At 36.9% G+C, this 15,851-nt stretch overlaps 2 protein-coding genes across 2 annotated transcripts; one reads left to right on the forward strand and one right to left on the reverse strand.

The window, feature by feature from the left end:
* Window positions 1-2,403: 2,403 nt before the first annotated feature.
* Window positions 2,404-8,625, forward strand: LOC147861460 (ubiquitin-conjugating enzyme E2 5-like). Its single transcript, XM_087322713.1, has 6 exons — window positions 2,404-2,565; window positions 3,649-3,728; window positions 6,285-6,399; window positions 6,708-6,760; window positions 6,853-6,981; window positions 8,271-8,625. The coding sequence occupies exons 1-6, from the start codon at window positions 2,522-2,524 to the stop codon at window positions 8,399-8,401; spliced, it is 552 nt and encodes a 183-aa protein (XP_087178839.1). The 5' UTR covers window positions 2,404-2,521; the 3' UTR covers window positions 8,402-8,625.
* Window positions 8,626-10,761: 2,136 nt separating this feature from the next.
* On the reverse strand, window positions 10,762-14,209 carry LOC147861461 (glucan endo-1,3-beta-glucosidase 11-like). The gene is made up of 3 exons (XM_087322381.1): window positions 13,878-14,209; window positions 12,637-13,839; window positions 10,762-12,151 (listed from the first exon to the last, which is right to left on the reverse strand). Exons 2-3 carry the CDS (start codon window positions 12,713-12,715, stop codon window positions 11,061-11,063), a joined length of 1,170 nt encoding a protein of 389 aa, XP_087178507.1. The 5' UTR covers window positions 12,716-13,839; window positions 13,878-14,209; the 3' UTR covers window positions 10,762-11,060.
* Between the last annotated feature and the right edge of the window lie 1,642 nt (window positions 14,210-15,851).

The raw sequence follows: 15,851 nt of genomic DNA on the forward strand, positions 1-15,851 counted from the left end.
CCCTTTTTCCAATGCCACATATGAAGTTTCGATGTGCCTACAAATTGTTGCTCACGGTTGGTTACCCACCGAAATCACTTGACTTTTAAACCATAAAAATATGATGGTTTTAGCAGTAAACACGAGCTTTATAACATAATTGTCATGGGCATGATTCTCTAGCAATGGGTCTGATCTTGAATTCCTTCACGAAAGGCAATGTTAATAATGCCATATAAGTGACAATAAAGATCACATCATTGGTGTCATTGCCATGTGTAAAGTATTTTATCTTTTGTCCTCAAGAAACTTCTAAGAAAAATGGGCGATTGTGCATGTTAATTGGATTACATAGTACATGTTGCTCTTACAATTAACCTCTTCTTCGTGGGGAAACTAAATTAAAAACATCATTTGAAAATGGCACCAATGTTCCCACATATTTTTGGGTCGACACCTAATCGACAAGAGATTTTATGAATATTTTCATTTAGTCAATAAAGTGCAAATGCGAGATAAAGCAAGCATAGTGATGCATTAATAAATAAACATGACGTTTATCCAAAGTAAACCGTCATTCATTGTGAATTTGTCGATTGAATAAAATATGAGCAATTTAAAGAAAACTATCATATGCAATATGCTTGATTAGATCGTATTGGTTTAAAACAAAGGAAAGGAAGGCAATGGGTGCACATCCATCGTTGTAAAGTTAGGAACAGCTACGCGATCTTTACTTCAAATAATTATGTATGAGAAGTAGTTGCCTGCCACAGCAGGCAGAAGACGACAATAAGAGTGACTTGTACTGCTCATTTTTATACGATACTTTTGTTTCGTGCAAGTGCAAATTGTGTATATTATGACAACATTTCTTGTCTCTCAAGCACACCTTTTTCGAGTACGAAAAAATGCATTTATAGATGCACACTCCATGCATGTGAACCTTTTGCGCAATACAAATAATGAAATTGTAGATGGATGCCCAATAACACAAGGAAATCGATCCATGCATATTTGTAGAGTCAAACATTAACAAACACATAATAGCTTTGGGGGAAAGATAAAATAAAAATGTGCACATGCTTTCCTCTCTCTAACATGGTTTACTTTATGCACATGTAACTTCTTCTCTAATGTTTAGTTGTGCTTTTTTAGCATATGCACATGTAACCTCTTCATAGAGAAACACCAAGAATGATGTTGCGAAACATGGTGGGTTTTTTCATTGCTAACATATCACATGTTTGTGTTGAGATGCAACAACCTCTTATACACACACAATGACTTCTCCAAAACATGTTTGAGGAGATAAAAGATTGTGTGATAAGAGGCATAAAAACATCGAGGAGGAGCATGAAGTGGGGGGCAACGTCCTTCTCGAGCCACACATGTTCAGTGACGAGCACCCAACATCATCACATGTACGCCTTTCACATTGTACAGATGGGGATTTTGAACTCGGTTAGGTCATATAAATGGAAGAAATGTGTCTGAGCATGTTTTCACATCGTGGAGCTTGGGAGGGTGCGGGGGGGGGATCAATCCAAGGGTGACAATTCCATTTTTACAGATTTCACATGTATGTGTCAATGATTTAATTCTCACATCAATCTCTACCAGAAGCCATTGGCGCGTGTGTTATGCGTATTTGTAATGTCACTCACTCACAATTGTTGGGCATACATTCATGTAACTCGCCCATAGTTTCGAGACATCCAAAATCCCGAATTTGTATACACCCCTTGACTGGATACATGCATAGAATCAGAAACACATGACCATCACCACCGGACATTGGGAGGCCTATGAAAGCTCATGACAAACGATCCCATCATGATCGAGAGCAATATCGTTATGGTCATGTACATACATACATACGTACATAGATACATCCATCCATCCATACATGCATGCATGCATACATACATACATCATCCATCCATTCATCCATCCATCCATACATCCATATATACTTACATACACACACACACACATACATACATACATACATTCATACACACATACATTGATACATACATACATACATTCAACATGAGACGATCATCATCATCATCATAGTCACGCCCATGTACACACATAGACACACAGACACACATGCATGCATACATTCGGCATGAGACCATCGTTGTCATCATCATCATCATTGTCATCCTCATGTGTGAGTTGTCATCATCATCATCATTGTCATCCTCATGTGTGAAACATTCATCATGATGACATAATAAGCTTAATCCTCATGTGTCTAAAGTCATCATCATGTGCAATATGTATGTATGTAGCAAGTAATATGTACATATGTATAATAAGCATGTATTATTGCATGCATGCATGTATGTATGTACATATACGTATTTGTACGTATACGTATTTGTACTGTATGTGCATACAGTATTTATTTATCCATCCATACGCAGAGAGAGACAGGCGTATATATACATATCGTAGAAGCGTCGATCTGTTTCTCCGTCTCGCCATCGCCATCGCCATCGCCATCGCCATCGCCATCGCCATCGCCATCATGTCTTCTCCCAGCAAACGCAGAGAGATGGACGTGATGAAACTGTAAGCCCTCCGATCATCTTCTCTCTCTCTCTCTCTCCATCGTTTCTTTTTGTTATGGTCCTTCTTCTTTGCAGCATTCTTCACTGCCGAAGAAGAAGAAGAAGAAGAAGAGAGATTCTGTCCAACATGATCGACGTCCCGTTTGGCTCTAGATCTTCTTTCTCTCTATCCTTTTCCCCCCCTTCTCCATCCCTCGATAATTCTCTCCACAGGTTCCGTTTTGCTCTACAATGCTTTCTTTGATCAATGGCCGTTCCTGCTTCTTATCCAGAATTTCCTCCCTCCGTCTCGCGTGCACAGGCATGGTTTTGATCTCTAATGCTTTCCTTGATCAATGCCGATTTCTGTTTCTGATCCAGAAACTTCCACCCCCTAGTCTCTCCAACATGCTTGGTTTTGTTCTTGAACGATTGTTTTTGATCAATGGCGAATTATGTTTCTTTTCTCCTTCCCTCCTTCTCCGGTACAGTGTATTTTTTATCTATACTTAGTTCTTTGGTCAATGGCGATTTCTTCTTCTTCTTCTTCTTCTCCTTCTCCTTCTCTTTCTTTTATTCCTCCCTTTGTCTTTTTCCTTTGCACATATTCATTTTGGTCTACAATGAGCTCCCTTGTTCTTTGTCTTCTCTCTATCTCTCTCACTCTCACTCTCTCTCTCACACTCACACTCACACAGGTTCTGTTTGTTGTTAACCTGTGATGATTATGTTGACATTTGCGATGCTTTATATGTCATTTTCTTTTGATTCTCTCCCTCTTTCTCAAGAGTTCAATTTGGACGATCATCTATGATAATTTCTGTTCGCTCCTCTTTTCACATTCACTCACTTTCTCACATACATGCAGACATGTTCTCTCTCTCTCTCTCTCATAGGATCGGTTTTTAGTGGTCATCTATTATGAATTCTTTTAACTATGATGATTTATGTACGTCTTTCTACTTCTCTTTCTCCCTCTCCAGTCGCCCTCTCTCTCTCTCTCTCTCTAATACACACACAGAGAGTCAGAAGTTTGGTTACAATGGCAAATTTATGTGTTAATGCATTTTTTTTCTCTGTGCTATTTTCTATGTATTCCCTGCAGAATGATGAGCGACTACAATGTGGAGATGGTCAATGATGATATGACCGAGTTTAATGTTGAGTTCCATGGACCTCGTGACAGTAAGCAGTTCTCTTTCATTCATTCTTTGTTTATCTCTCAAACTCCTTTACCTTTACGCTTATTTTCACTTGTATGTTTATTGCGCAAGTTCCCTTTCTTTGGTTATTTGGTTGCATTCTCCTAGAAGTGCTAAGAAATCTTACAGCTACACATGTACAAATGGAACACATTTATAGCATCTGGTACATTTATAGAATTTCCCTTGCCTCGTATTTCACTTTCTTTTGAAGTTTCTTCACCCTTTCTCTTCAGACCTTTGCATTGTGAATTTCATTACATTCTCGCAGTGACTTATTGAGAAACATTCCTATGCATATATGAATTGGTCACATTTGCAGTATCTGAGATGTGAACCTCCTAAAAGTAAACAGTTTCTTTCCTTTCCTTTGTTTATTATGGGGCTCCTGTTGCATTTACCACCATGACATTTAAGAATCTTCCGCTTGCTCGTTTTTGTTACTTCTTGATGTCAAAGGATCATGTATCTTGGACGGTTTGAAATTTCCTTTGTTTATATTTAGACTTACTGACATGTTCTTTTGGATTTGTTAAGAGTGGCTAACCATGGGACATTCCTTTACAAATTGCATCAATTGACCTCATTTGTATGCATTCATTTGCATAATCTTGTATGATGATGTATGTGTTCCTTTATAATCGTGTGCTTTCCATCTGCGTTTGTCTTGGGCAGTTTGGACACTCCTTTATTTATATGTAGAATTTACTGACATGTTCTTTAGGATTTGTTCATGGTGGCTAACCAGAAAACATTCCTATACAAATTGCATCGATTGACGGCATTGATATGTGCTCATTTGCAGCAGACAATCTTGCATGTTGATGTGTGTGTTCATTTGTAATTGTGTGCATTCCATCTGCATTTGCTTAATGAACAGATTGTGTCCAAGGGTCTTGTAACATCTACACTTTTTTACCTTTAGATTTTCATTCTTATCTCTTCAGATCATCCAAATCTGCCACTACTTCGTAGAAGATGCCAGTACCGTGTAAAACCAGTTTTATGATGGATAAGACAAGATTTGCTAAAATTCACTGAAGGAAAGAATATAAACCAGAGTGACAGTAATGTAAGAATACTGTAGAGAAAGAATATCGAGATAAGATGACAGGGTTCCAAAATAGATTTACGTCCCGCATTGTGTACTGGGATATGGGGGCCTTCTCATTTCAGCGTGAGTATAATGTGAAGGTTTATATGAGTGAGGGACTAATTTGAAGCATATTATGGAAATATCTGGGTTACCCCACTCATTCATGCATACAGGATTCTCTAAAGAGAAATTCAAGCACGTTGTTTGGACTTGGATACTGAAAGGATAACAGTGCTCTCTTGCAACCTTGGCAAGTTAATTCAGGCAGTGACATACACATTTAATCGGACTAGGATTCTATATCAATACCAAGCCTTCGATAATTTTGAGCAGATAAATTGGTTTCTCACCCATCACTGGACATTTGGATGAAGGGGAAATATTGTTCAAGGAGGGTTATTTTGTTATGGCAGGCATAGTGCATGTTTGTGCTTTCTTGTGACCCAGTTAATAAGTCCACAAACACGAGATTCTACACCAGTTTGAAGAGTTATTAATGTGAGCAGAAAATATCTGTTTGGATGGCCTATAAAAGATGGGATGTATGATAGCCATCCTAATTCATGGCATATGATCATTCTGGTTTGGGATGAGAGTCACGTTCTCATGAAGTGGAAGTAGATTGATAGTCCAAGAGATTCTGAATCAGCTTTTGTGGCTTTGCTGCCACACACATGATGTGAGGATTGACGTGTTGGACTATGACAGCAGAATAATTTGCAAAACATTTTGTGAAAGATTCCAAAGCAGGTTTTTTGATGGCATAACGCGATTTTAAGGATCTAAGCCAAGTAGGGTTTTCTTATATGCTACAATACAATAGTGTTGTTACCTTATTACTGTGAACAAGGGTGGAACAATCATTAGTTTACTATCCTCATCCTAGGCAGGGTGTTTTAACAAGGCTGATCTTATTTCCAGGACTGATTTTATACAGACGAGGCCAGCTGTGAATAAATTGTGAGGTCGTGGGTTGAGGTATACTACTACAATCATAAGTAGAGCATTCCTCTTGGTTGTGCCATAGCAGTTGTACTTTGACAACTCTTTCTCACATGCTTTTCTTCATGATGAAATGGTTCATGAGGTGCATTTTGTCTGGCTTAGTGGTCAACAGGGACCGCATCTCAGTTGTGAGGGTTGATTCTCAGTGGTGCCCTATACCACAAACATGGTCTACATGTCAAAAGAATGAATGAGATAGAGAGAGATTTTTATGTCAAAGATGAGGTTTACATAATTTTTATGTCGAAGAATGAGATATGAGGAACTAATGAGGGTAGATTCTCATTGGGACCCTATATTACAAACATGGTGTGCATGTCGAGAGAGAGAGAGAGAGAGAGAGAGAGAGAGAGAGAGAGAGAGAGAGAGAGAGAGAGAGAGAGAGAAGAATATATCAAAAGGTTATCTTGCTAACGTTTTGTATTTTATCTAACATAGGTCCTTACCAACAAGGAGTTTGGATTGTTAGAGTGGAGTTGCCCGATGCATATCCTTACAAATCTCCATCAATTGGCTTTGTCAATAAGATTCTTCACCCAAACGTTGATGAAGCGTGAGTCTTTATTAGATATACATTTTTACTAACTTCTTTATGTGACAATGCATACTTTCTTTGGAAGCAATTATATAAGAGGAAATGAAGAGATTTAGGAGGAAATGGTTCTAGAGTAAATAGTATCTGCGAGGTAGTAGATACAAATAAAGTGCATTCACTTAGTGCATTGTATATCTGTACTGTCATCCCTTTTAGAATGTGGCTTGTATACTGCCACTTAATAATAAAGTTCTAAACAAGAGACAAGGTACTTAAAACTTTCAGGATGCTAATTGGATTGCGGTCCTGGTGAGCTTGTAAAACAGGTCTGGCTCTGTATGTCTGGATGTGATCAATCAAAGTTGGAGTCCTATGTTTGGTAAGATGTCATGACTCACTATACAATAACAGAAGGAAACGCCAGGATATCTGAAATGATGTTTGTTCTGATTTTGGTCTATGTTTTTTCAGATCTTATCAATGTGTTTGAGGTGTTTCTCCCACAGCTTTTACTGTACCCAAATCCTACAGATCCATTGAATGGTGAAGCAGCAACATTGCTTCTGCGTGACAAGGCAAAATATGAACAATCAGTACGAGGTAATGATAATGGTTGATATCTATAATGCATGCAAAATTACCAACTATATTTATTAAGCACGTTTCAATTTGGTGAAAATGTGGCCGCTAATGACTAATGTTCTTCAGATACCTTCCTATTATTATCATGCATACCTTTATCAGAATTTATGACCTTCCCTCAGAAATTGTTGAAACATGAGAGAGATGAGCATCAAGTAGAGGAGTTACCAGAAGCAATAAGAGTGCATAGACCACCGTCTTTCAGTTGTAAAGGCCACACAGTAGGATGATAATCTGCCCTTTGTAAGAGGAAATAGGGATGGTGTACTGAGTAGTATGAAGAATATTTTCCCAGATCATGGTTTAGAACTTCACATTTTCCTGTCCTAAGAACGGTTTACATTACGAGAGTAATGATAAAGTCTAATTACACATTGGCACCTGACAAACTGGAGCATTAAATCTATGATATGCATTGCAAAGCAGTCAATAAGCTGCGCAATATTTTACTGTTCTTTTATTTTTCTTCTTTTCACTGCTTTCACTTTATCTTTAACTATGTATGGTTTATTTTTAATTTCCTTCGAGTATTTCTAAACCTAAATTAACCATAGTAAACTTATCAAAATTTCAGTTATAATAGGGCTTCTGGAAAGATCTTCTGAAAAATGGGGATTTATTTCTTGATTGGTGCAATGCTATTTGAGGGGTTATCTGAAGATAATGACCAAACGTTCTATTTGAGTGGCATAGTGTCTCTTCCTAGTTGAGGGATTAGAGATTCCTTTTCAGATATATTGGCACAAGTTCCCACTTGCAAACTCTAAAAATGACAATGAATATCTCGTTTAACCACCATTCATGAATAAGAATTACCACGGTGACATGCCATCTAGCCACTTTCATAAAGGCATGTCTTATTGATTAGAGGATCATGAACAATTGTGTTGCTTCTTGGGCCAAGATTTCTGCTTCCCCGTCAAAAATATATCTCAGTAATGAGAGAGGGTTAAATGTGGTACAGAGATGAAAAATCATTTGATTTCTTTTTTCCTTACCAAAATAAGTTTGTAATCGTCTGGGCAATCCTATCAAACAAGATGTAATGGCATGAGTTTTAATTGTATCAGACAAGGACTAATTACATGGCCACTCATAGTTATTAAACAAAGCCTAGAGAAAAAGGATTAAAATGTATTTGAAAGAAAACCTAGGGTTTGTCTTATGTATTTCCAGATAGCAATACAGTGGTCTTTATTTTTAAGGTAGTAGATTTGGAACAATGCCTATTTTTTTTTGTGTTACAGAACATTGTGAGCGGTATGCAAAAGCAGAAAATGTTGGCAAGAGGCTAGAGGAAGGTAGCGATGACGATGAGCTTAGTGAGGACGAGTATGATTCAAATGATGATGAAAGGGGAAGGTCCTCAGATCGTTGAGGGATATATTATCCTCTGTTTAAAATCTTTATAGAAATGTCTTATTCATCATTAAAGAATCGTATCGAGCTTTCTAAATGTTAGGTCTGTAAAAGATGTATGCCCACTTAAGTGTACATACATTCAGGGTTGTATAGTGATGGTTCTAAAGGTTCTTTATTGTTATATTGTTTGATAATCTGTTAATCCATTTTTTCAAAGGCCAAAGAGCACTTTACTCAAAAGCTGATTTTTCATCAAATGCATTATGAATAAAGCTGAGGATCTTGATAGTCAGAAAAATTTCAGTCTATTGTGCACAGTGCTATATCAAGATAATTTTACCTCCTATATATTTTTGAACATAAATATGCTAATTAGCCTCAAAAGGAGCACAATGTGCATGGATATATATGTCTACTATATTTTTCTTGTGTTGTGATTTACTTCTCAGATAAAGTCAAAATATGTAATAAAGAGATTAATGTCCTTGGTATGAAATGCCATTGCTGCCATGTCCCTTGTTAAGAGCTATTACTATTTTTGAACAGAAATCTGCGGATATGTGATTCTCTCTTAGAACATGGAGAAACAGGAAATCTTCTTAATTCTATAATTTGACAGTAACGTGTTTATGCCACTTTGTGAATGAAAAGGAGTTTCACAGAGAACGTTGTGTATTTTGTGTCGTGGAAATAGTGGTAGCTAAAACAAGAAAATTGAGAAGGGCAGATTCCTTTGAGTTGTTTATTAGAGATGCTGCTTTAACGCAAATTTTGTTCAACTTTAAGCAAATGTCTGTTACAAGTCCATGTTTGTATGATTGTGTGAAGTGTAGAAGCTCTACTACTGTCCACAGACTTCTATGCATAAAATCACCTGAATCGTTTCAATCATTGTGTTGGCAAAATGTTGAGAAATCATAACAGTGTTTAGGAAGATAATGGTGAAAGGTAATTTTGGGATTTGTAAACCCATATTGTTTGTGTATAAACGGATATGTCTAGCATTCCTCAAATCTCTTTAATCCCATTGCATTGATTTAATGTAAACACTCAGACATTATTTGCTAAAGCACTACGTGAAACTGTGGCCTGTTTCCATCATATAAGAGATGTTAAACGCCCTTGCCAAATGTCTATCGTCTATTGTCTATTGCCCCCCCTCCTCGTAATCACTAGTTCACCATGGCTCTAATCATGGGTTTAATCAATGCTCCCATTTTCAAAGCTTAAACCATTAGAGTTGCAAATCACTCTCTACTTCCAATATAGCTAAAATATTTTCTTTATCTGCTTATCCTTTCACATTAATCTGCAATATCTTTGTAATATCCTGTCCTAATCCTACTTAATCTATGTATAGGAACCTTTACCTTTGATCCTACTCTACTTAATGACTCAACAATTTAACTTTTTTTACCTTTAATACTAATGAGGACACCGTTGAAAATAGAGCATAAAATCATTGGTTCTTTCTTAGCAAGGTTTTATTGTAAGACTATTTATATATGAATTTAGATTTGCCCTCCTAAATTAATTTCTTTATATTATGATGCTTATTCTCCAAACTACAATTCACACATATGCTTTGTAAAAATGGGCTTATATTTCGTTTTCATTTCATCAAATTTGCTTTTTGGATGCGAATAATGTTTTGTAATCTAATTGAATGGGCATCCATTAGGGGGGAGTCTATTCTAATAATGTGATCATATATATAATAATATCTTTAAGGGCTAGGTAAAGGAAGAAAAGCATCTTCTTCTTTGTGCAAATAGAAATGAAATTTGGCATCTAGCGTTCTATATCAGAAATTCCACCTAGTATAGAGCTCTAATTATATGCTCTTTTATCCTACATTCATAGATAAGAATTTCTGCATTAATTGTTCTAGAAATATTCTCTAGTTATATTGGAAACATATAAATACGTTTCATACATATATTGGCATCTCACAACTAGGATCCCCAAAATTGGCTAACCGAGATCTACCACTAGCGCACCCACTTAACATACAAAAGAATGAAATATTTAAGCATTCACCAGATTTTTAAAGGATAAGTGATACAGTTGGAAATTTGGAATAGCTGTTCAAATTGTTTTCCATTTAGTAGAGTATTGTTTGGCTTAAGTGGCCCCAAAGTTATCACCATGGAACATCACCCCATTTACTAAGGTGTACAGACAATTGTTGGAGGCATTAGTCATGATTAATAATAATTTCTTCTCATCTTTGGATTTGTGAAGTATTTGCCTCCATAAAACCTTTTCATCTTTCATAGAATTCTCAGTTTAATTGATTCAAACATGCAATTGTAATCGAGCAGTTAATCTTATAGTTTGATTGTCAAAAGCTTCACACTGATATTTCTTTACATTAATAAAAATTGTTACTTTATTTCACGTGTTTATAATTGGTGTAAATGAGCATTTTCGATATCTTCATAGAAACTTGTTAACATGCATTTATTGTGTAACCAATAATTAAATCTGAGTTGAAGTAGGTACTGGTACTGCACAAGAATGTGCAGCCCACACAAAGAATTGAGGTTCTCAGGGAGGCATTATCATCCATATGAGCAATCGCTCATATCTCTCTCATATACCTCTTGAGGAGTAAAGATCAAACCTTCATAAAGAAACATGCCCAGACCAGAGGTTAGTGCTGTTGCACCTCATTATTGTCGCAGGAGACATAAACATGCAAGGACTAATATATACCCAAGCTTCAAATTCCAATGCCTTTTCAAACTCCCATTAGAAGATATTGTTTGTGAAAAACTAAAGTTGAACACTTTTGTTCCATCCGGGTAAAATAGGCCGTAATTCCTTTCCGATGTTGGCCCTGACTTTAGATCCTCATTAAAGAGTGCGAAAATATACACATTCATTGTTTTATTTGGTTTCAGAGGAGTTCCGGTATTAGATTGCAAATGTTGGAACAGATTATTGTGATAGGTTTGGGCATTTTGGATAGATGCTCCAACTTCATCCGCATCTCCAGCTGACGGCCATCCTGTTTCAGACACTTCAAGTGATAGATTCTGGTAGCCTAAGGCTGCAATGGCATAGTAAACTGAATCTAGTTGAGCATCAAACATGTTGTCGTATCGCAACCCAGTGTTTGGATCAAGCACTCCAGGATTGCTTTCGAAGAGCACGTAAGCTAATGAAATTGTGGTTGGATCCGCTTTGTAAGCAAAGAAAGGATATGCGTTAATCATGAATGGGGCTCCGGTTTGTGCAAGGAATTGCAATATAGGTCTGATGTATGTGTCGGCGATGCTAGGATTAAAAGCTCCACTGGACGGCGGAAATGAAGAAGAAAGCACAGCGAATGAATGAGCCGTAGAGACATTGATCTTTTGCTCAAGCCCCAAGCTACTCAAAGCATTGTATATGTTCATCATTCCGGGAAGGACTTGAGACATTTGCGTGGTATCGGTACCACTAAAGACCTCGTTTCCCACTACAATGCCAATAATGTTAGTTTCCGGATAATAAGGGAGAACATATTCTTGAATCCAGGACAATGATCCTTTCGTGGTAGATAGGCTTCCTAGATCCTCATTGGCTACCTCTACTACAAACGAGATATCGGTGTTCCGGAATGCTGACAGGACCAACGGATTTGCATCATAAAGCCTAACTTTAGAAATATGAATGGATTGGATAATTGGAACAACTTGTGCTGGGGTGGGTAGGTTATCTGCTACCATACCATAGTTGATACCCAAAGAGCCCGATGTATTCACAATGAGGTGTGGACCTGGCAAGGCAAAGTCATGAACAAGGAAATGCTTCATTTCTCGTGGTAATTACTTACAAATTACTAATTCCCCCAAACCTCAAAATGCTTGCTTCTCAAACTCCTTGATTTTCTCTAATTGCATTAAAGCCTACTATCAATCCTCACAATAAGGGTATGGGGGTTTCATTCTATTTTTTCTGCAAGTAATTTCTCTTATAAGAAGTGCCATTGATAATGGAGAAGCAGGTTTAAGCTTAATTAATCATGGCGTTTAATAACACGGGGAAAGAAATGAGGGCCTTCTTCTAGATGAAGCATAGATTATCAAAAGAATTCTCACTCATACATATATAAGTATCATAACAGAAACCAAATAAGAATCAGAGAAAAACGAAGAGTATTTTGTTACCTGAATAGGAGATGTATAAACATAGGTATACATTTGTATATGTGTATGTATCGATGTATGCATGCATGAGAAATGAAGAGGATTTTGTGTTTACCTGAGTAGCAGATGAGAAGCAGTATGGATATAAGAAAATCTAGAAATTCATCGTGTTTCCACAACTTCACCAGTGCCATCGCTGAAAAGAAAGGATCAAAACTCTAATATATATTGTTCTGATGATCAATTCCTTCAGATTACTATAATACTCCTTCCCTCTAGTATAATGAATCAAATCCTCTAATATAAAGAATCTTCTGGTGATCCAATCTTGTAGATTATGGCAATATCCCTTTGCACTTGTATAGTGAATCAAATTCTCAAATATATAATGAATCTTCTGATGATCAATTCCTGTAGAAAATGGAAATACTCCTTCTTGGATCAATTTCTTTTAGATTACGACAATACTCATTGAATTCCTTCAGATTATATATACATACACACAAACTTTCTTAAAACATTTTGTTTTCTACAGAACCTATGGACCGTGATTAAAAGGAATACTTATCATCCATCGTTGTGTCAGAAAAGAACAAAGAAGAAAAAGGAAAAAAACAGAAAGCCTCTAGCCTTTGACGTCTTACTGCTGCGTTTATTTTTGGTGTGAAAAGGAGAATATGATGAAGACAAATGGACAAAGAAACGTGATGGAGAAGAAGATAATATGGATTTTCAAATTAGAAAAAAGCTCGCCTTTTTTGAAGATTCTGCAGGAAAACTAGAATAGAATTACCACGCAGAAACAGATATGTATTAAGATGGATCCACGTTTCAAATCATGCGAGATTTGACAAAAAGAGAGAAAGAGATTGATATCACTTATTAAAGATTCTAATTCTGTAAATGATCCATAAAGATTCAAAGAAAGCGACCCACTAAAGAATATACTATCTTCCCTCTTTCCGCAAGCAATATAGTAGAGCTTCAATCTATGGCAAAACAAAGTGTTCTTGTGGAATGATAGAATATTCTCTCCCTCTCCCTCTCCCTCTGTGTGCAAGGAATAAAGACTCCAAGCTATGGAGAAATAAAGAATTAGTCTATACGTTCATAGGGATCCAACGAATATCCTCCTCCTTCTCTCTTTTGCACAGACACAAAAACAAATCAGAGAAATTTTCGATTTGGCGAATCCTGTCTCTGATGTTGATCTTACTGCACAATACTTGCCCGAAATATCATCAGATTTTAACAGTTTATAAAACCTTAGTTAACAGATTTAACCAGCTAAAAACCCTAAACAGAAGCAGAAATATACCTTCTCTCTCTCTCACTCACACACACACACACACACACACACACACACACACACACACACACACACACACACACACACACACAAATTTGGTCTTAGAAGACGTTATTAATCTTTCTTTCTTTCTTTCACAGAATCTTTCTGCCTCGGAAAAAAACGTTTCCTCTTCTCCCTGTTCCAGAATCTCTTTGATATATTTGGTAACTTCTGCGATGAATAAAGTTCGCAGAGGTGAACAGATTCAACAACTAGTAAACCTAATGAGGTTCTTTAAATAATTTATTTTCCGAGTCACTGTCAATAGCTTCTGTGATGAGGTTAACAAATTTAGCAATCCGAGCAACCCTGAATCGATGCTTCTGTCATATCATACACACAAAACACCCAATTAACAAACCTAGAAACCCGAATTCAGTGCTTCTCACACGCACATCTTAACTGCAGTAAATCTCTCTGATTCTAACCTATTAGAAGAGAAGAGAAGAGAAGGGTGGGGCAAAAAAGGGGAGGAAGGGTAGGGAGCGGTTAGGGTGGGGATTCTGTGCTGGGGGAGTTTTTTTCTGCTGCAGAAGCCATGGAAGCTTGATAAGGATTTGAATGAAGAGAAGAGGAGAAAAGGAGTAGGCTACATAAAAACAGAAAATTACAGGAATGACCCTACAATACACTATATATATCATATATGTATACATGTATGTATATATATACACTATACATATCGTATACATGTATATATACACTATATATATCGTATACATGTATTATATATACACTATACATATCGTATACATGTATATATACACTATATATATCGTATACATGTATTATGAGATATATGACGGCCCGAAAGGTGAAAAAGTGACTAAAAAGAGGATAAGGAATGGAGCGAAAGCGTGTGTAAAAAAGTAAAAGAGAGAAAGAAAGATATATTAACGTCTTCTAAGACCAAAATTGGCCCATGACACAATTGGTTTACAACAAAAATGGAGTATTTATCCATTCATCGAAAGTAAAAATAAATAAAAATAAAACAGAACTTGAGCTAAAGAGTTCAGGCCCAAAAAAAAAAACATGTTCTATAAGAAAATGGCTTTATACTAGGCCTAGTTTCATTTCCATCCATGATCCAAGTCTCTCGAAAAGAAGCGGGAGGTCAAAAGGGTTTCGATGTGGATGTGCCCCCCGTGATCCGTATGTAAAAGGTACCCCAACCATAGCCTCTAGGCGGCGTAGCTCACGTTCCCTTATCTTCTTAATCGTTTCTACTCCACGTCGAGGAACTTTGAGACCCAAAATCCACGGGCGTCTGGTTGTTCTTTGCATTTCTGCTTCATCAAGAGAGAGGCCGAGTGGTGTAGGTGTGTCCACATTCATCGTCTCCCCTTGTTCCTAAAAGATTATATTAGTTACATGTTGGTGAATATTAAAATGATTATGGTTTTAACATTTTCTAGTTTTTCCTCCCTATGTTGTTTTAGCTCGAAGATATACCTACCTAGTCTCTTTATATCCAGGGTATCTAATAGTTTGGAGAGGGTCCTAGTATGTCTTGGTATTTCGCCCTTATCTCGGCATAAGTTGGACACTTGCATGTCAACTGATACTCATCCTCTATCTCTATGTGTCATAACCTACATGGTATTTCCTCTCTAGGGACTCCGTTAGTACGACCATTCTCAATCTCAAGTTGGTGAGATGATATCCTACGTTGTCCAATGGCCACCCTTAGTGCATTCATCAAGAATGTATCTAGATATTTTGGTCGTATAATAAAACCTAGCTTAGAGAAGTGCATGAAGTGTTCCTTATAGTACAACATTTTAGATGGGAGTGCCTCTCGTGAGGTGATCCATTTATATCATGTATAAATTTGCCATATTTCTTGGCGTATTATTTTATTACGATCCTCATGAGGGATTAAAGTTTGATCAGTCCCATGGTTGTACTTAAGGGGAGGTAGGTTTTTAATGTCTATGCCATTTGCAAGTAACCAATGCACTACAATGCTATACCAA

This window comes from Azolla caroliniana, unplaced genomic scaffold (genome assembly GCF_043228905.1).
Source record: "Azolla caroliniana isolate FFs.n. ecotype wild unplaced genomic scaffold, voAzoCaro1.0.p SCAF_7, whole genome shotgun sequence".
In the NCBI taxonomy this organism is placed as follows: domain Eukaryota; kingdom Viridiplantae; phylum Streptophyta; class Polypodiopsida; order Salviniales; family Salviniaceae; genus Azolla; species Azolla caroliniana.